Genomic DNA, 20654 nt, shown 5'->3' on the forward strand with positions numbered 1-20654 from the left:
TACTTTTAAATATTGTCATAAGACAATTCCTAGAGCAGCAGAATACACAAAAGGACAGGGTGAAATAATTTTCCAGCCAAAGACAACTTAGAAGGTTGGCAGAAAATGTTGGTTGTACCAAGGTGAGAAATGTCTCACTAGAAAAAAAAACTGACCAGAAAAATAGAGCCAGGAGAGGTAATTTAAAAATTATTGGACTGCCCAGAAGCTATGATCAAAAAAAGAGCCTAGACATCATCTCTCAAGAAATGATCAAGGAAAACTGCCCTGATATTTGAGAGCTGTAAGGACCAATTTTTAATTGGGGAGTGTTAGCTAGGGTGTTCACCACAATATTAGGAAAAGGAAAGAGACCAACAGCCTCCGTCAAAATGGAGAAGGATTTATTTAACAAGAACGAACTTAAAAAACACAAACAGGAGGGGCAGCTAGGTGGTGCAATGGATAAAGCACTGGCCCTGGATTTAGGAGGACCTGAGTTCAAATCTGGTCTCAGACACTTGACACTTACTAGCTGTGTGACCCTGGACAAGTCACTTAACCCTCATTGCCCCGCAAAAACCAAAACAAAATAAAACAAAACAAAACACAAATAGGATCAGTAGGATTAAGGGAAAAGAAATAAAATGGGGAAAGGGAAAATGATACAACCTGAACAACACCACCACCCAGGAATCAGCTGAGAAAACACAGCAGCATCCTGTCACCTTCCAGCTTCAAGCTAGAATGGCAGAAAATCCTCCCTTTTTCCCAGCAGACCCCAGGCTGACCACACACAGCCCCCAGCCAATTGGCTGGCTGCTCTGACAGTCACATGACTGCCCTCACTGGGCTTCCAATCATTATAATTTTTCTAGGCCCATGTAGGCATCTGTGAGTGGTGATGACATGAGGTGCCAGCACCATGACAATGGCTACAACAAGTGGGTGGAGGACTGTGTGGTTTGCCCCAGGCCAGTGCTCATGCAGAGGTTGTTTTTTAATTCTAGCCCAATGATGAGGTCATAAAAACCTCAAATAACAGTTAATTCTTTAAAGAGTCAAGTTGTTAAATAGAATTAGTGGGATGGGGCAGGCAATGAGGGTTAAGTCACTTTCCCAGGGTCAGACAGCTAGTTAGTATCAAGTGTCTGAAGCCAAATTTGAACTCAGGTCCTCCTGAATCCAGGGCCAGTGCTTTATCCATTGCTGCCCCCTTGCTTGTTTGTTTTTATTTTTGTTTTGTTTTGTTCTTTTAGAAATTTTAAAAATCTAGCAATCACCTTCTGAAAGAGATCCCAAAATGAGAAGTTCCAGGAATATTACAGCCAAATTCCAGATCTCTCAAGTCAAAAAGAAAATATAGCAAGCAACCAGAAAGAAACAATTCAAGTACAGAAAGTAATACAAAAGTAATACAAGCATCAAAAGATGTTTCATCTTCTAGGTTTTAACTAAAATAGTTAAATATTCATTGAATATGAACATACCACTTAGTGGATTTTGATGACTTTATGAAGAAAAATAAATAGTGATAATAATAGCCATTATGGGATTAAATCTTTGAGTCTCCATTTACTCTCTCTTGGGCATGGTGGGGGGGGGGGGAGTTTTGGAAGTACCATTGTAGTCTTTCTTTTAGTCTACCATTCTTTTTATAAAATCAATATTTTGAAACCACAAGTTTTGTGTTTCAGAAAAAGTAAAAGGGATCTTAATATTCCTTCTTTTGCATGAGATGGAGGTGGTGTAACATACACAACAACAAGATTATATTGCTTAAAATAAAAGGGCTTCTTTATTTGCCAAACCATATTGTTTTTTTTTTGTTTTTTTGTTTTGTTTTTTGTTTTGCGGGGCAATGAGGGTTAAGTGACTTGCCTAGGGTCACACAGTTAGTGTCAAGTGTCTGAGGCCGGATTTGAACTCAGTTACTCCTGAATCCAAGGCCCGTGCTTTATCCACTGTGCCACCTAGCTGCCCTCCAAACCATATTGTTTTAATTACTCTAGGTAGTGAGTTTGAGGCACTCATTTGAGAAATTTTTGAACCTGCTTTTTTTTTTCCTTTCCTCAAAGAAAATTACTACTTATGATACTTAGTTGGTTTGATTTGAATTATAAAATAGTGATTTTTTTTTTGTGATTTTAATTTTGCCTAGGAATGGAGATGAATAGAATTGAGGTTTTATTTGTTTTTCTTAGGGTTTGAATTTTTTTGTTTTTTGTTTTGTTTTGTTTTTTGGTAAGCCTTAGGTCTCCCTATATTGCCCAGACTAGAAGTGCAAGGATCACTCACAGGCTGGCTCCCACCAATAAGTACAAGAGTTTTGACCATCTTTGCTTCTTAACTGGGACAGTTTGCCTGCCTTAGGCAATATGGTGGCCCCCTGCTCTCTGGAGTTCACCAAACTTAGTGTGGAAACACAATTGGCTAAACCTACTACAGCTAAAATATCTGTAAACCTCAGCCACTTAGGTAACTGGGATTGTTGGTATGAGCTACTTTGTCCTGAAATTGCATTTATTTTGATCTTTTTATTTAAATTAATGTTCTAATCACATCTCTCTGTGCAAACCAAGTTTAGTACAGTTTTATTATTTAAAAACATACTGACAAGTTCAATTTAACTAACATTTATTAAGTACTTTCTATATACAATGAGGGCAGGTGTATGGTACAGTAGATAGAGCACCAACTCAGGAACCAGGAGCACCTGAGTTCAAATTCCGCCTCAGATACTTACTAGCTATGTAACCTTGGGGAAGTCATTTAACTTTATTTGCCTTTACAAAAACGAGCTGGAAAAGGAAATGACAAATCACTCCAGTATCTTTGCCATGAAAACCCAAATTGGGGTCACAGAGAGTTGGACATGACTAAAATGACTCAACAACAACAACAAATATACAAGGAGTTGAACATACAAAAAAGAATGCTCTGAAGGAGCTTCTGCTACAGTGTAGGCAAGGTATAAAATATGGACAAATAATTGTAATCTAAGAAAGAAAATAGTGAAGTGCATAGGAGAGGTCAAAATTAGCATCATCAATGGCAACATGATGTAATTGGTAGAGCACTGATGTTGCAGTCAGTAGACTCAAGTCTAAATCCTAACCTTGACATTTATAGGCCTTTCCTCCCAGGGAACTAAATCTCTTAAACTCTTTGTATTTTATGTTTCTCATCTATCATAGGGGGTAAAAATATTGACAAACTAGATCTTACAGGGCTATTTATTTATAAAGAAAACATTATCAATCTCAAAGCACTATAGAAACATAAGCCATTGTTATATGAAATATTCATATTTGAGATGAATCAATTCAGTTGGGAAACAAAAGCTTTCATAGAGACAGTGGCACCTTAGCTCTACCTTAAAGGATTTGAAGATGGGAAAAGCAGGATGCTATTCCAGGCATGGGAGATGACTTGTACAAATGCATAAAGTAGGAGACAGTCATATGAGCTCTAGAGCAAGCTAGCATATTTTTTAAATAACCTTAATAGCCATTGTAGAGACCTAAAATATAATCATAGGATAAAAATAAATATAATACTTAGGTTTGAATTCAAATATTTCCTTCTTTAAAAATTTTTTTCTAAAAATATTTTTGGAAAAATGCTTTGAAAATTCCCAGCCCTGAAACATCATATCAAAATAATTCTAACATTGTATGTTCCATCAATACAGTATTTCACATTTTCCCTTTTTGCTTGGGTAATATATCCTTTAGGGAGGTAGGTGGTATGGTGAATAGAGCACCAGGCCTTGAATCAGGAAATCATCAGTCCAAATCTGACTTCAGACACCAGCTGTGTGACCCTGGGCAAGTTCGTTTCCTCACCTATAAAATGAGCTGGAGTAGGAAATTGCAAACCACTCCAGTATCTTTGCCAAGAAAACCTCAAATAGAGTCAAAGAATCAGACATAAATGAAATGACTGAATAACAACAGAAATATCTCCTTTGACCCATGCAGAAAACTCTAGAGGGAACTTTCAATAAAGTCTGACTAGGGTGAATTTGAATGAATCATTCATCCAAACCTATGTCCATATTTCATGCCTCATATTTTAAAAAAATAAATAAAAGTAAGCAAAACCATGAGAAAAAAATAACTTTTTCAAATACTGACAGAGCTTCAGTCACCATAAGCTCAAATATGGGCAGATGAAATCTTATGTTCTGTTATGTCTGTAGTCAGACAGCAAGTTTAAGTACTTGATTCAAACCCAGCAGTATGATTTAACAAATCAATTACCTGTTGGTGCCATAAGAGCAATAAAGTTATTTGGCAATTAATGGAGGAAACTGGGACTAAAGTCTCCAGCCCTGCTACTGATTCACTCTGAGACCATGGGTAAGTCTTTTTCATCCTTTTTATGCATTAATTTCTTGTTCATAAGATGGATTTCAGAAAAATGACACCAACTGGCTTCATATAGTCATTTAACTTGTAAATCTTGAAAAATACAAATATTCATAGCTAGGGGACATTTTTCCCACAAGGATATGATTTTCATTGTTATATGTCCAACTAAGTACATATAACTCTTGTTAGTAGGGGAGAAATAAGTTCACAAGCAAAGCAGTTAGATCAGAATAGAAGTTTTCCAATTTAAAAAAAATTAATTTATTTTTCCTTTTACCCACAGGTCTACCCACGGATAGCGCCGGCATTTTGGCACTACCTGAGGGTAGAAGTGAGTAGCGGGTCCTTCAATTCTCCCACATTTATCCTTTTTATTTTATTATTTTTACTCTGCCAATGTTGATTGATTTCCTCAGTTGCCCATTCTGCCAATTTCCTGCAGTTACCATTATGTTTGAACATGCTCTCACACTAACCCCATCCTTTATGAAGAATATAAATCCAGTTTACCCAGCCAGAAATGCAACTAACATTTTTATGTGCAGTGAAATCAGCTTTCTTAACACATTTCCAAATCAAGGTCATGTCATACAAATCATGATGATAACAAACTGCCAAGTAATAGAAAACCATGCTTGCACCTTGTTTGATCTTGACATTCACAGAGCAACCCCAAACTGAGCTTTGCTTTGGAATGTGACTTCTGAAAAACTAATGTAACTCCATTTTGTGTCTTCTTTCCTTTTTTTTTCTCTGTTCCCCAGGAGCATGAACAACTCAGCTATTCTTCTACAAGGTCCAAGGCCCCCAGTGTTATCATCACAGGTCTCAAGCCAGCCACCAAATACATATTTCACATCCGAGTGAGGACTGCAGCAGGATACAGTGGCTACAGTCAGAAGTTCGAATTTGAAACAGGAGATGAAAGTAAGTTTCTCACAGGGACATAAACTGCAGGGTCAATTCAGCAGTACCTACCATGTCTAGACATTTGAAAATCCATTTTCTTTCCCCAAATAGGATTGTCTTCATGTGAATCCTGGCATGAGTATTTCAATCAATAATTTCATAGGATTACAAAACTCCAGCATAAAGTGTTTTGCTGTCCAAAGCATTCAGTCAAACTGCAAGTCAAATTCAATTTCCTTTATGTATAGTAATACAAGTGTGTCATATACAGGAAAAAGGCATGGATTCATAGTCAGAGGACTTGGGTTCATAACCCATATTTACAGCCTAACACTTGCATGACCTTGGGCGTATCACTTAATCACCATAGACCTCGATTTCTTCATCTTTAAAACAAAAGAATTAGACAAAATAGTCTGTTTTATGCTTCCTGGCTCTAAATCTGTGATTCTATGTATCATGAAATAGAAAGACTCTAATGCAAATATACATATTTCCTAGCACTAGCAAAGTAGTATGGTACCACTGAAAGCTTGGAAGAGAATGCCAAAGTAGGAGCATGATTTAAGGAGGTAGTTCTCTATTATGTAGCCAATGTTTCTTAGTTCATTCATCTCAATGAAGACAACCATTTGAACATTATTGGTTCAAGAAATAAATACACAGGAAATATTTCAAACAGGCTATACTACAGTTGCTTGGTCTTATATCTAAACTAAAAGGATGTTAAATTGTCTCACTGGACTGAAAAACAGATTGGTTGATCAATAGAAAAACATGTTCCAAGACTGGGAGTGAAAGTGAAACTTGGAACCAGTAATCCCTTACAAATTTTAAGCCTAATTTTTTTGTTGCTCTTTTCCATTCTTTTTCCTTTCTTTTTCCCCCTTTCTTTCTCTTGCTTTTCCCTTTATTTAATAAAATAATCTCAATGCTATGGAAATAATCTGAGTGGCTTTTGTCATGCCCCCTTTTAGAAAAGTCTCCATGCCAACAATTGTAATGATAGATCTGAACCTGTTTGACTTAAAATATTTACTGTTCTATGGTTATTCAAGAACAAACAAAATAAGCATATGTGTTCTTCATGGATGTGTATGGAATAAAGATTTGTAGATTTAAATGATTAAAAAGTGCTTCTTGATTTTTTTTTATGCAGACCTATGGATTTTTTTTAGTGTAGAAAACTTCTGGTGTGAAAACTCCCCCAGCATTCCAAATCAGCAGCTTCATAATCCAATGGAAAAAGCACTAGTTCTGGAGTTAGAGACAGTTCAAATTTTTCTGCTACTTTGGAAATTGCCTTAACCTCAGTTCTTTTTCTTTAAAATGAGGAGGTTGTACCAGAAGCCCTCTGATGTCCTTTCCATCTAATATCCAATGAAATCATCTATAACATAAAGACTTAATTGTGTGGGGAGGGGGAGGGGGGGTTCCAGTGAAAGGTTAGATGCCTTGAACTGAATTGCAGAACAAGTATGTGACAAAAGCAGGATTTGAACCTAGGTCTTTCTGATTCCAAAGCTAACCCTTAATTCACCCTACTATGCTTCCTTCCTCTATAAACTTAATTAAATATGCCAACCATTTTTTTTTTTTTTGCAGTTTAGAATCCCCTTAATAGATAGTTCCACCAGGGCAGCTAGGTGGTGCAGTGGATGGAGCACCGGCCCTGGATTCAGGAGGCCCTGAGCACAAATCCAGCCTCAGACCCTTGACACTTATTGCTGTGTGACCCTGAGCAAGTCACTTAACCCCAATTGCCTCACCAAATAAATAAATAAATAAATAGTTTTTGAAAAAATAGATGGTTCCACCTTTACCTTCAACCTCTATGAGAGAAAAATTGTCATAGTAATGTGACCTAAAGAATATTTGAAGATTGTTTCTCTTAATTGAAAGGTAGAAACATAATGTCTTCACTTTACCTTAAGGAGGATAATGCATAAATAAATACACTTTTTAAAAAGGATAATGGACACATAAAATTTTAAAACCCTTCCACCAAATGAGAGGTCCTAGGTAAGTATCACCAATAATAATCTGTCATCACTCTGGACTTATGTATTTCTTGGAACAAAGAGCTATAATTACTGGAGGGAATTTTTACATGTCATAAGTACAATTTTTCTCCCTATGGTGGAGAAGATAGATAATCAAGAATCTACAAAGGCCCCACTAGGGATATCTCTCTACAACTTTCCCAGAAAAGGAAAATTACTTCTCTGGTTTTCTTTTCCCTAAATGTAACGCCAACTATGTAAACCTAAGAAAACACTTGGCCAGGGGAAAACATGATCATTAGATGATGCTGAAATATGTTCAACATATTGCTCTTTTCTTGTCACTGATTGAACCTGTTCATTGGGTAATCTAGCTCTGATATGTTATCAATCAACATTTTACGAAGCTGACTTAAGTTTTGGTAAAGGAGGGAGCATAAGAGTGGGAGAAGACAAGTACATTTTTCTTTTTGGAACCAAGGACAATATTTCTGCCTTCTCTGGGTTTATCTAGGTAGGGGACCAAAATGAGTGCAAAGTGAGATTAACCTCAGCTTGTGTGTGAAAAAGATTAATTTTTTTAGTTTAGTTTAGTTTTTGAAGGGCCCTTGTCTATATATTTAAAAAGATTAAAAAGTATTATAAATTCATAAAATCATATGATGATTTATCAATGAAGATTTAGAATAATAGGTAAAGAAGAGCCATTTTATAGCTGTTTATCATATATTCAGTGCCATGAAGATTTTTCTTGGGGTGCAGAAGAGATGAGCAGAGCCTCAAGCTGCTCTGAGAGGAGTCAGGTCAATGAGCAGGGTAGCAGGGGAGAGGTTTGTGAGTGACTGCCACCCAGGGAAGGGTCAGACTAAGCTGCTACTAGGGAGTGGGATCCTCATGTCCAGGCACTTGGGGGATGGGTACAGGGATAAGTGTTAGCGGATGGGTGGTTTTCTAAGTTCTTGATGTAAGAGGGAGGTTATTGGGGTGCCCATTTTATGGGAATTTAGATCAGCTACTGGGAGGATGGTCCTGAATCCCATGACATGGTCAGAAGTGCTAAGAGTAGTGGGTAAGAGTGTCTGTATATCCACCTCAATGGGTGGGCAAGGTTACCCAAAGCTGTGTTACAGCCCTAGCATTAGTGTCAGCAGGTGGGTAGTTCTCAGGGGGGCTCAAGGAAGGTATAGGTGGGTGTTTCTCAGAGCATGCATGCCCCCACACAATTCTTCCCATCCCCCCATTTTACCAGGGAATTGTCCAGGTACATAACTGGATACCCCTTCCTCCCTCACCCCATTGCAAGCTTTCCCAGAGCTCAGCAGAGGTCATGTAAGCCAGTGTAGACCCTTGGAGGCAGCTAGCAGAGCCATATCTCAGGTACAAGTCAAAAGCTCCCAGGGCCAGGATATCCTGGGTTCTCCTCTCAAATCCACCAGATAGGCACCAGAGGCACATGGCTTTAGGCTAAATTACAAAGCACAGCTGATTCTAAAATAGGAATTCGTAGTAATATTGTTTTGTCAGGTTAGGAAAGTCTCCAAGTGACTGAACATCAGAATCAGTGGGGCTCTAAGAAGCTGATGCTTCTATGCTTCAAAACATGGGACCTACTTCCACAAGTCTAAAGACTGTACTGCACAGAAGACATGAGTTCAAGTCTTACCTATGATACATACTGGCTGTGACCCTGGGCAAGTCATTTAACCTCTCAGTATTCCAGGCAACATCTGCAGAGCAGATGCCAGTCCGCATTGGTAAAGAGAGAGAAAAGTTCCCCAGCCAGCAACAGAATATCATGCAAGTGGTAGCAGCAGGGTCAAAACCAGAGAGTCATATGATCAAGTCAGTTGGCATAGAGCAGAGTGCTTTGTATGGGAGTGTGGACATAGTTATTTTAAAAAGCAGTTGTGGTCAGGGGCAGCTAGGTGGCACAGTGGATAGAGCACTGGCCCTGGAGTCAGGAGTACCTGAGTTCAAATCCGGCCTCAGACACTTAACACTTACTAGCTGTGTGACCCTGGGCAAGTCACTTAACCCCAATTGCCTCACTAAAAAACAACAACAACAACAAAAACACAGTAATGCAATTGTGGTTGCTTCAGTGGTAGATAGTATAAAATAAATTAGTCAATCAACAAACATATTAAGTATGCATCCATGGCACTAAGAACTAGAGACAAAAATAAAAAAAAATAAAATAGTCCAGGAAATCAAAGTTCTTCAGGAGCTTTTCAGGAGAAAAAGCAAAAAAGCTGCAGATGAAAATTCTACTAATCCATAACAAGGAAAAGAGGTGAGGCAAGAAAAGAATTGGTGCAAGAAGCAAGCAAGTGTGGATATGTAAGGTTGAAGGAAAAAGAGACTAAAACCTGTTTAGGGCCAGTCCAGTAAGACCAATGGGTACTTGGAATGAGGACTTAGGCCATTGAACTACACATCCCCCATTCCACAAGGAAGCTGAGGCAGCCTTGTAGCTGAGGCTCAGAGAAAGATCAAATAGCAAAAAGGGAGGGGAGTCAGAAAGTGAATAACAGGGCAATTTCCAGGGTGAGGGAGCAGTAGAATGTCAATCCATAAAATCAGTTCTTCTCTCCCCATCTTCCACACTTTATCTTCATTACCAAGGGAAAGTAGTGATACAATCCTCTTTCTTATTTCTTTTCTAAAAAGATATGAAGTGTCCCCCTATAATCAATAAATAAGCATTTATTAAGTGCCTATTACACTAGGGACATATAAACCAAAGCAAATAGCTTTACACATCTTATAGTGTAGTCAAAGGAGACAAAATATACATACGAAGGTATATGTACAAGGTAATTTTGAAAGGAAAACACTAACAGCTGAGAGCATCATTTATGTAGAAACTAGCACTTGATTTGAACTTTGAAGTAAGCTACAGATTATCCCAGATAGAGGTTAGGAGATGTTCATTCAAGACCCAGAGGGAACCCAGTACAAAAGCAGAGAGGTGGGAAATAAGATGATATGTATAAGGAACAGCAAGAAGATATGTTTGGCATGGTGTGAGCAACTAAGTGTAAGATATAATGATTAAAAGGGTGTTTGGAACCACATTATTAAGCACTTTTATTGACAAACAGAACTTATATTTATATTTTGGGCAGCTAGGTGTCACAATGGATTGAGTGTTGGACCTAGATTCAGGAAGACCTGAGTTCAAATATGACCTTAAACATGTGCTGTATGATCCTGAACAAGTCACTTGACCTTTGCTGCCTCAGTTTCTTCATCTGTAAATTAGTAATGGCAATTACCTTCCAGGTTTGCTGGGAGGGTAAAATAAGATCTGTAAAGTACTAACCAAACCTTAAAAGACATGTAAATACTAGATATAAATATAGGTATACAGATATAGATATAAATACTAGATTCTGGAGGTATTAGGAAAACATTTAATTTTATTAAGTATGATCAAATATGCACTTTAAGAAAATAACTTTGCTAGGTAAAGAATGGAGTAAAGAGACATGAGTCAGGGAGAACAATTAAGGGACTATTGCAATAATCCAGATGGTAGGTTATGAAGACCTCAACTAGGGTGTGTATCATGTCAGTAGAGAGAAGGAAATGAATGCAAAAGAGGTAATAGAGGTAAATTCTACATGATTTGGCAACTGATTGGGTCTGAGTGTGAGAGAGAATGAAGAGGGGACTTTGAGGTAGTAAAGCAGGGTGACTAGAAGGATGGGGAGGGTTAGGAAAAGGGGTAAATTTTGAAGAAAAGGTAACAAGTTGAGTTTTGAACACATTGGTTTGAAGATGGCTACAGGACATTTAGTTAGAAGTGTCCAACAGGCATTTGGTTAATTAAGTGTGACTGGAGCTCAGGCTATGAGGTAGGACTATTTACAGGGACCTGGGAGTCATCCTCATGGATAGGATTCCTGAACTCAAAGGAGGTAAGGGGTTAACTGAGAGAGTATATGGAGAGAAGAGAGGTCCTGGGTCAGGGCCTTGGGGGACACCTATATTTAGGTAGGGAGGGTTGATGAAGCAGCAAAGAAGCCAAACAAAAGAAATCAGAGATGAGAGAATGTCCTGGGGATAATGATGATACACATCATCAGTGGCTGCAGAAGGATGAAAATGAAGAAAAGGCCCTTGAGTTTGACCATTTAAATCAGTATTAAATGTAGAGGAAAAAGTTCATTTGAGTGCTAGCTTCTGGGGCCAGATCATTCCAATGCCCTGCTTGTTTTCTCTAATTGGTTATCTTCTTAGAGTGTTCTGAAATCCCAGCTGACTACAGTTTTGCCCAGCTGTGGTGCTGTCATGATGCAGTCAGCATATCAATGATTGAAGCTAAGGCAGGGGAGTAAAGCCAATCACAAGTACAGGTAGAGGAACCCACCTGACACCAAATTTCCCTTAAGTATTGGTGCTCTACCTGCCTAAAGCACAAACAAATAAGCCTGAGCATAGGAATCTCTAAACCATTGCTGAAAAATAAATCTAGTTCCATCTTTTCATGTTTGCTTTAAAATGAAATTATTACAATACACACTAACATTTTCTGAAATGTGTGTACATGTCAGGTGGTCTACTTGGATATGCAGTATGTTAGCCTTCCAGTTGTGGTTATAAACTACAGACAAGTCAAACCAACAAAATATCTGTCCTGGCTTCATCAGATCTATCAATGGTTAGATTTCTGGGAGATTTTCTGGGGTCATTTTATGCTACTTTGGGGTATTGAACTACTTCTAGAAGGTGTCTCCAAATGTCCAATCTCTTCATGATGGTAAGTACCTGCTTTTCTTTGAATGTGAAGCTTCTGCTGCAGTGGTAGTAGTAGTAGTAGTAATGACTAAAATATATATAAGTTTTGCAGAGCACTTCACATTTGTCATATGAGGAGACAAAGATTTAAAGGTTAAGTGACTTGTTCATAGCCACACAGCTCATAAATGACTGAAGCAGAATTTTAACTGAGGTCTTCCTGACTAAGTCCAGTACTCAATCCACTACCCCATATTGCCTATGAGTCTAGGAGAAGGTCAGAGCACATTGAAGCAAAGTAAAGGTTTGTCCGTTTGTCCAGAAGTCATGTGGGAAGCAGCTATATTCAACAAGGACTTAAGTTAAATCTCAAACTTAAAAGAAAAAGAAAAATCTCAGAACGGTTTAAGAGCACTAAGTTTACTTAGTTCAACATGCTTGGGAACTTAGCTTGACTCCTCCCCTGATTTTCCAAGCTCTCCTTTGGAATTACTACCCACTTGCACAAGCAAATTGGTGAACTGCTATGCTAAAGACAAGCCACAGCCAATTTTGTTGCTTTCCAACAAATTCAAAAGAGAATCAAACAAAAGGCAAAGAAATTTATATATGTGTGTGTGTGTATAAATTCTAGCGCACAACTTTTCTGAATTGAAATTTATATAGTTATTTCAAAGTTCAAAGGAATGTTATTGGGAGAGCTACATATTAGCTATTCCTAATCACCTACTACATCCAAACTGAGCTCTAGTTCTATAGATTTCTGTGCCCTAGTTATAATTGTATTTTATAACCCTATCAGTGCCTGATATTTTCTCTATATAAAAGAGAAGAAAAATATTTTTAAACTTCTTAGAAGAAAGGTACCATAGCCAATTATTTTTAAACTGTCCACTCCTCACCACTGCCCCTCTCCTACTGAGTACTTTCTTTATGGATGACAGCAGGATAGGACAGGAAATTATATCTGAAGATGGTATGTGGTGAGAGCTATGTTGCTTAAAGCCTTATAGTGTTTAAATGACAGTGGGAAATTGATGGCCTAGAGAAAAGTTCTAATCTCTACTTTGGTACCTGCAGCAAGATTTAGACCCTGTTCTTCTGAATTTTCTGTGCTATTATTTTCATAGAGCTGGAAATGACCTTAGAGATTATCTAGTTCAATTTCATTTTACAGCTAAGGAAACTGAGGCACAGAGCAAAAATGAAATGAATCGCCCACCTTTATGAATGGGTAATAACAGAGAAAAAATTCTAAGACCTTTCTGACCTATCATCCAGAGTTCTATTCACTATAACATACTGCCAAATTCTGTTCAGATAAAGAGAGTCTGATTTGATTGTAGGCCATTTGACTTCAGAGCTAAGGTTCCTTATGCTGTACCATGCTGCCTCTCACATGCTATTATTATTCTATTACCTATTACTTTGGGTTTTATGATGTATTGTCACTATTTAAATTCTGTTATTATAATGGTCTTGAAGCTCTGGGTTCAAATCCTGCCTCTGACACATGCTAGTTATTTTACCAGGGATAAATCACTTAATCCTGAGACACAGAAGTTTTAGGAAAGACTATAATTTAAAGAAAAATATTGATCTGCTCAGGTGGAGGAAATTTCCACACCAATAGTTGCCTACACTAATGAAATTACAGAAACAGGTAAGTGGTGCAATGCATAGGGTATCAGCCCTAGAGTGAGGAGGACCTGAGTTCAAATTCGGCCTCAGATGCTTACTAGATGCCTGACTCCAGATAAGTCACTTGGCCTCAATTGCTTACAAAAAAAGAAAGAAAGAAATTACAGGTCCTCATCCCCCCAACAATAACAACAAAATTGAAGAACAAAGCAGCAAGTGGAATCAGGATAGTTTTAATTAGTAGAATGTAGGTTCTTTGAGAGCCAGATCAGCTTCACTTTGGTATTTTAATCCCCTGCACCTATCAGAGTGCCTGGGGCATATAGCAAGTGCTTTTAGAATGCTTTTTCCCTAGGTTTGCTAATTGACTGACATTGCATTTTTTGAATTTCATTGCCTGTAACCATTGAATCTGCCTAGATCTGACATCAGGACCCTTAAAGATATTTCAATCAAGATGTCTAGCAACTTTTGGGGTTGCTACCACTTACTTCAATGTTTATGAAAGCCATTAAGTGATTCTTTTGCATAACTTACAAAGTTCCAGACCATTTCATCCCTGTGTTCTAAAACACTGTTCTTTGTTCAACAATTTGGAGTGAACAAGAAAATAAAAGATTTATTAGAGAAGAATCAGATAACATCAGTTCAGACACAGTCATGGCCTGCAAGCCAGTCAGATGCATCAATCTTTTTTTCTTCCTTCAGGTAATTTTAGATTTCAAATTTGAAACTATAGCTCTTGCAATATCTAGTTTGCTCTCTACAGATAAGAGCAAAGTACTTTTTCATGCCCTCATATTTGTAGTTAGAATTTGTAGTATTATTAGGCAGCTATTATTTACTCTCTTCATAGGTCATATTGAGCGGGTTGTTATGGAAGGAAATGTGGCTTTATTGTCTGATTCAATTTGAAGTTACTATGGAATCACTCTCTCCTAAGCCTCATCATGGTGGAGAGCTGATGCCGGGCTCTCAAAGGCAATGCCAGAGAAGTGATGACTCTTCAAGCTCCTACCAAGCTAGAAAGGATTCACATATGTGATGTCTGTCATCTAAAAAAAACCAACACAACTCAAACACCTAAATTCAAAAACAGCTAACACAACTTTGATCCCAGCGACTCTCAAACATAGTAACAATAAAGAAGTTGCAGGTAACTTTGCTTAAAAGCAGACACACACACAAGGAAATCACAGTTCTTTGAACTGAAGTGTGATAGAATCATAAAGCCATAGAATTCTAGGGAAGAAGGGACTTTAGAGACTAGGTAGTCCAATCCCCTTCTTTTACAGATGAGAAAACTGAGGCCCAAAATGGTTAAGTGCTTTATTCAGTATCATATAGTTATTAAGTGGCAGAGCCAAGTTTTAAACTCAAGTCGACTAAATTCAAATCCAGCACCAATTGCCTTATACTGCCTTTAATAAAGATTAGGCTAAAGGACTAATTTAGTTATGTTTATACCTTCAGACATATTTATTCTATATGATCCAACTTCTACATTAGCCATCAGCCTACACTGACTAGTATTAGGCATGGAAAGATGGAAGACAGAGTCCTCTGACTTATGCTTTGCTTCAATTTTCTGATGAGGAAAAGTACAGGAAAGTACAGGACAAAATTGTCTAGTGAGAAGTCAATACCCCAGATAAGTAGAAAGATGGTAAATTAGCATCTATCCTTCCTGAGTTCAAGTCACTTGTGTCCTATGTTCAACATACTAAACTACTGAAAAAACTGACAGATGTGATTGCAGAACCATTGTGGCAAATTTTTAGGACATACTATTAAAAGGGTGCTTGGTGAAATTCTAGAAAATAAACAAGTAATCACAAGAACCAAGGTGGCTTCATTGAGAAAAGGACATTCTAGATATAATTCCTTATTGACAGTTACTATAACATCATTTTCAAGGCTAGCACCTTTCTTCTCTTGATTATAACCAATTTATCTTATCTATATCTTGTTTAAACATACTTGTGTGGTTGTTGTCTTCCATTAGAGTGTGAGTTCTTTGGGAACAAAGACAGTCTTTTGCCTTTCTTCTCTTAATCCAAATGTTCCTTCAGGCAAATAAATGTTCCTGGAATGTGTAGGCACTTAATAAGTGTTGACTTACTGACTAACTGACTGAATAGACTGGTAAATAAGTGGAATGCTATAGATAAGAGTTTTATGAAGATTGCAGCAAATCATTTGATAATACCTCATGCTGTCCTTATGGACAGATGAGAAGATTGGGACTAGACAGATGAATTTTGAACTCATTGGATGACTGCACTCAATCAAAAAATAGAAGTCGTTAATGGTTTGATGTTGACTGAGGAGGAAGTCTTTAATGGAGAGCTCCAGTGATCTATGCATGTCTCTGTGCTGCTTAACATTCTTATCAATGGCTTGGATAAAAGCCTAGATTCCATGCCTGTCAGGTTACAGATGACATAAACCATGGAGAAATATGTAATCTATCAGAGGGTAGAATCAGCATCGGAAAAGATCCAAATAGGCTAGAACCTTGGGTCAAATCTTACTGAATAAAATGTCATAAGAATAAATGTGAAGGCTTACAGTTATGTTCAAAATTATCTTATGAGTACAAAATGGAGAAGGCTTAACTAGAAAGTGATTCATCTGAAAATGATTAAAGGGTTTTAATGGACTAGCAGCTCATATGAGTCAATAGCATGACAGGGTACCCAAAAACATGAACTTAAGTTTCAAAGAAACAAAGTGAACAGACCCAGTGAAATGATAGTTCCAACTATGCTCTGCCTTCATTATTTAATGATTAATGTTAATTCATTAAGATCTGAACTATTATGCCCAGTTTCAAGCACCTTTAGGAAGAACAATGATAAATTGTAGAGCATCCAGATGAAGGGAGACAGGATGGTAAATAACCTTGAAGAGTTGCCACATTAGAATCAGTCAAAGTAACTGGGGATAGTTATTGCAGGACATTATACATAACTATCTTCAAATATTTGAAGAGATACATTATCATGTGGAAGAGAGATTAGATTTGTTTAGTATGATCCCAAAAGGCAGAACTCGGCTTAAGAGATGAAAGATACAAAGTGGGTAGATTTAAGCTTTAATGGAAAGAAAAATTTCCCACCAATTTCTGATATTCAGAAGTGTAGTGGACATACCCAGAGGTCATGAGTTGTTCCTCCCAAGCAGGAGAATCTGTTAAATAAGCAGGTTCTTAATGTAAAGAACAAACCAACAAAATACACTGGATCCAAGTCATATTTAGGTCATATTTGTGTTGCTTGGATGAAAGGAAAGAAAAACCCAACTGCCTTACAGCTATTATTACTGATGCCTAGTATCTCTAAGGAAGAGTTGAAAACAAAGGAAATAGCAAAGGTTCCTAAAATACCCATAATCTATACCTGACTGAAATCACTTGAAAATCTAATCTGACACAATTTAGTATAGATAATCTAATGATAAACAGATTTAATAAATAAAGCAGTGAAGCACTTGTTATAATTTTATATACTATCAAGATGTCTTGTTTGCAAATTTATCCTTTGGGTGTCTGGGGCAAATAGCTTATAACAAATTTGTAAAAGAAAAAAAAAATGTTTTGGAGCAGCTAGGTGGCACAGTGGATAAAGCCCAGGCCCTGGATTCAGGAGGACCTGAGTTTAAATCCAGCCTCAGACACTTGACACTTACTAGCTGTGTGACTCTGGGCAAGTCACTTAACCCTCATTGCCCCACCAAAAAAAATAATAACAATAATTCTAAATCAATGCTGCTAAACTTTCTAGGCTACTACTAACCTCCACTGTAACTTCAGGGGTATATTTTGCCTTGTGAACTATTTAACTTAGGAATCAAAATTTTAAGAGAAAAATTGTTATGCTTTCATCTAATTAAAAACTTACCTTTTCCATTACTCTATAGGGAATCCTAGTGACCTAAGTTCATTCATTTCAGCCTGTTAGCAATAGCATCCATTCTCTCCAAGATGATTAATTATACTTTAAAATATTAGCTTTATGTTAATATACAATTTCTCCTTTAGACTACCTAAAGCCATTTTGTGGCACAAAAGCCAAAATTCTAAAAATTATTTATCCACATCAACTAAGAGCTAAACAAAAGAGGTTGTGCCACATGAAATAATGACTAAAAATAAGCATGACAGTTTTAGGAATCAAATTTTCAATTATTCCATAACTACAATGGTTTTAAACACTAAATCTTTGACTATGTCTAACAAAAGAGAGATCCATGGACCTATAAGCAGACAGAAAATGAGCAGAAAGGGGAGGAATAAGTGCAATCAATTGCTTATTTCAGAAAGAAATCTATTGAATTTATTCATCTTTTATCCTTTAGAGTATCAAACTCAAATACAAAGAGGGGTCACTATTCTGTATATCAAATAAATTTTGTTTTGTTTTTTGTGGTTTTTTTGCAGGACAAAGAGGTTTAAGTGACTTGCCTAGGGTCACATAGCTAGTAAGTGTCGAGTGTCTAAGTCCAGATTTGAACTCAGGTCCTCCTAAATTCAGGGCCAGTGCTTTATCCACTGCACCATCAAGCTGCCCCCTCAAATTAATTTTAAATTGTAATATTGTTGTTAAGTTGTTTTGGTCATATCCAATGCTTTGTGACCCCATTTGGGGTTTTCTTTATCAAGATACTGGAGTGGTTTGCCATTTCCTTCTCCAGCTCATTTTGTAGATGAGGAAATTGAGGCAAATTGGGTTAAGTGACTTGCCCAGGGTCACCCAGGTAGTAAGTGTCTGAAGCCAGATTTGAACTCAGGAAGATGAGTCTTTCTTACTCCAGGTCCAGTGCTCTATCCATTGTGCAACCTAACTGCCCAAAATGTAATATTATCTATGGTTATTTTTTTTTCTTTATTTTGCTGAATGTTTACCAATTATATTTTAATCTTGTTCCCACCATACTCAAGAGCTTTGTGGTCCACATGCAGCCCTTGTTTGACATCTTTTCTTTAGAGCATTTAATGTTTTAAACATCAACAAACAGGAAAATAGTTTCATATGATTCCTAGTTCAGGATAATATCTCCAGGATATCCCATCAACAAATCTATCCTACAAAATGCCAACAGATTGTTTGTTTTTAACCAGGCCTATGATTTCATCTCTGTAGGGAACTCCCCTTACTTCTTCAGCTCTGCAAATTCCCTGTAATTGTAGTTGTAGTTGTCAGAGACACTGAGAGGTTAAATTATTTACCCAGGATCGCACAACCAATTAAGTGCTAAGCACACAACTTGAACCCAGTTCTCCCTGACTCTAAGGTCAGTTCTCTGTCTACTACTCTGTGTTGCTTCTCATACCAACAAAATAACCTTCTAAAATACTTTGATAATGTCACTCCCTTGATTAAAAGTTTCACTGGATCCCCTTTGCCTATTCCATACAATCACAGAATCTCACATTTAGATAGAAACCCCAGAGGTTGGTTATCTGGCCTAATGTATATATGAATAAGAATCTGTTCTAGAAGATCTTCAGTCCTTAAAGTAAACCCACTGCCTTCCAAGGCATTCTATTCCATTTTCTAGATAGCTTTGATTTCTAGGAAGTGTTTCCTTATATCTAACATAAATCGACCTCTGCAACTTCCCACCATTGTTTTAGGACCTGTCGACTACCTGAAGTCAAGTAAAACAAGCTTACACCCTCTTCTACCTCTGAGCTCTTCTCGGAAATACAGCTCTCAGGTTCCCTCATAGGTCTCTTCACCAAGCTAAACGTTCAAGGGTTGCTTGAAGTGATACTTTATAACAAGGTTCTCCATTATCATGAAATGGAATAATGTAAGGAATTGATATGAAGAAATAAGATATTAATAAGTAAACCTGAAAAAAAACATATTGATATGATAAAGTTGCCGCTATCGTTCAATGCCTTCACTACCTATCTCCAACCAACTTTTTCTAGCCTAATCTTCATACAGCTTCCTCTCATGTTCCCTCAATTCCAGATGGAGTTGCGTATTCACTATTTCCTAAACCCTTTCACCTTTCCCTTATACTATTTCTTCCCCCAGGACACGATTGCAATGACTTCCATTCTCACTTTCCAAAGCACATTCATCCTTTCAGGTGCATCCTCTTTGAAGTCTTTCTGATCATTCTAGCTAGAAGTAAGTGATCCTTTCCCTCTTCTGAACTCTTCAAGTATTTTGTATGTATTATTGTCCTAGCTATTTATGCAAAGTACTTTGTACTATAATTAGTTTTGTAAACTTCTTATGTCCCAAAATAGATTATTATCTCTAAGAGGTAGACATAGGGGGAAGCTAGGTGGAACAATGGGAAAAGCACTGGCCCTGGATTCAGGAGGACCTGAGTTCAAATCCAGCCTCCAACGCTTGACACTTATTAGCTGTATGACCCTGGGCAAGTCACCTAACCCTCATTGTCCCCCCACCCACCCCCCCAAAAAGAGGTAGAGATAGAGTAGAATGTAAACTCTTTGAGGTCAGGTACTTTTTCATTATGTTTCTATATCGGCAGCTACGTAGAACAATGTCTTGCTCATTATAGGAACTTAATAACTATTTGTTGGATTGAATTAAATTAAAGTTCTAATTCTTCTTTGTATCCCACACAGCACTTAGCACAGTTCTTTCCATCAGAATAGGTACACAAAAATGACTGGGTCTGCTACAGACTTGAGTTACACAATCTCAACTAGGTCCTCACTGCAGCAAAACAATGCTTTACATGAGGTTTGAGGGCCACAAGTCTCTCCTCACTCAAATCCATCCTCCCCTCAGCTATCAATCTGATTTTCATAAAGTGAAGGTCTGACCATGTCACTTGACTACTCAATCAGCTCCAGGGACTTCCTTTTTACCTCCAGGATCAAATATAAAGATTTTCTGTTTGGTATCAAAGCTCTTCATAACCTGGTTCCTTCCTACTTTTCTAGTCTTCTTACACCTTACAAATCCCACATATCCTGCAATCCCACGAACATCCCATGCTTTTCCTCAAA

At 37.5% G+C, this 20654-nt stretch overlaps 1 protein-coding gene across 10 annotated transcripts in view; it reads left to right on the plus strand.

Annotated features, from left to right (window-relative positions):
* The window catches only part of EPHA6 (EPH receptor A6), a 1203504-nt gene that overhangs the window by 839641 nt on the left and 343209 nt on the right, over positions 1–20654 (plus strand). For 5 of the 10 annotated variants that reach the window (XM_043994222.1, XM_043994224.1, XM_043994226.1 and 2 more), the window contains 2 exons: positions 4639–4686; positions 5120–5282. In XM_043994222.1, coding sequence (XP_043850157.1) covers positions 4639–4686; positions 5120–5282 — 211 coding nt within the window. Of the gene's footprint in view, positions 1–4638; positions 4687–5119; positions 5283–5375; positions 6349–20654 lie in introns of those variants that run through there. The other 5 variants (XM_043994223.1, XM_043994229.1, XM_043994227.1 and 2 more) reach the window with 4 other exon arrangements.

Source organism: Dromiciops gliroides, chromosome 3 (assembly GCF_019393635.1).
Source record: "Dromiciops gliroides isolate mDroGli1 chromosome 3, mDroGli1.pri, whole genome shotgun sequence".
NCBI classification, from domain to species: Eukaryota; Metazoa; Chordata; class Mammalia; order Microbiotheria; family Microbiotheriidae; genus Dromiciops; species Dromiciops gliroides.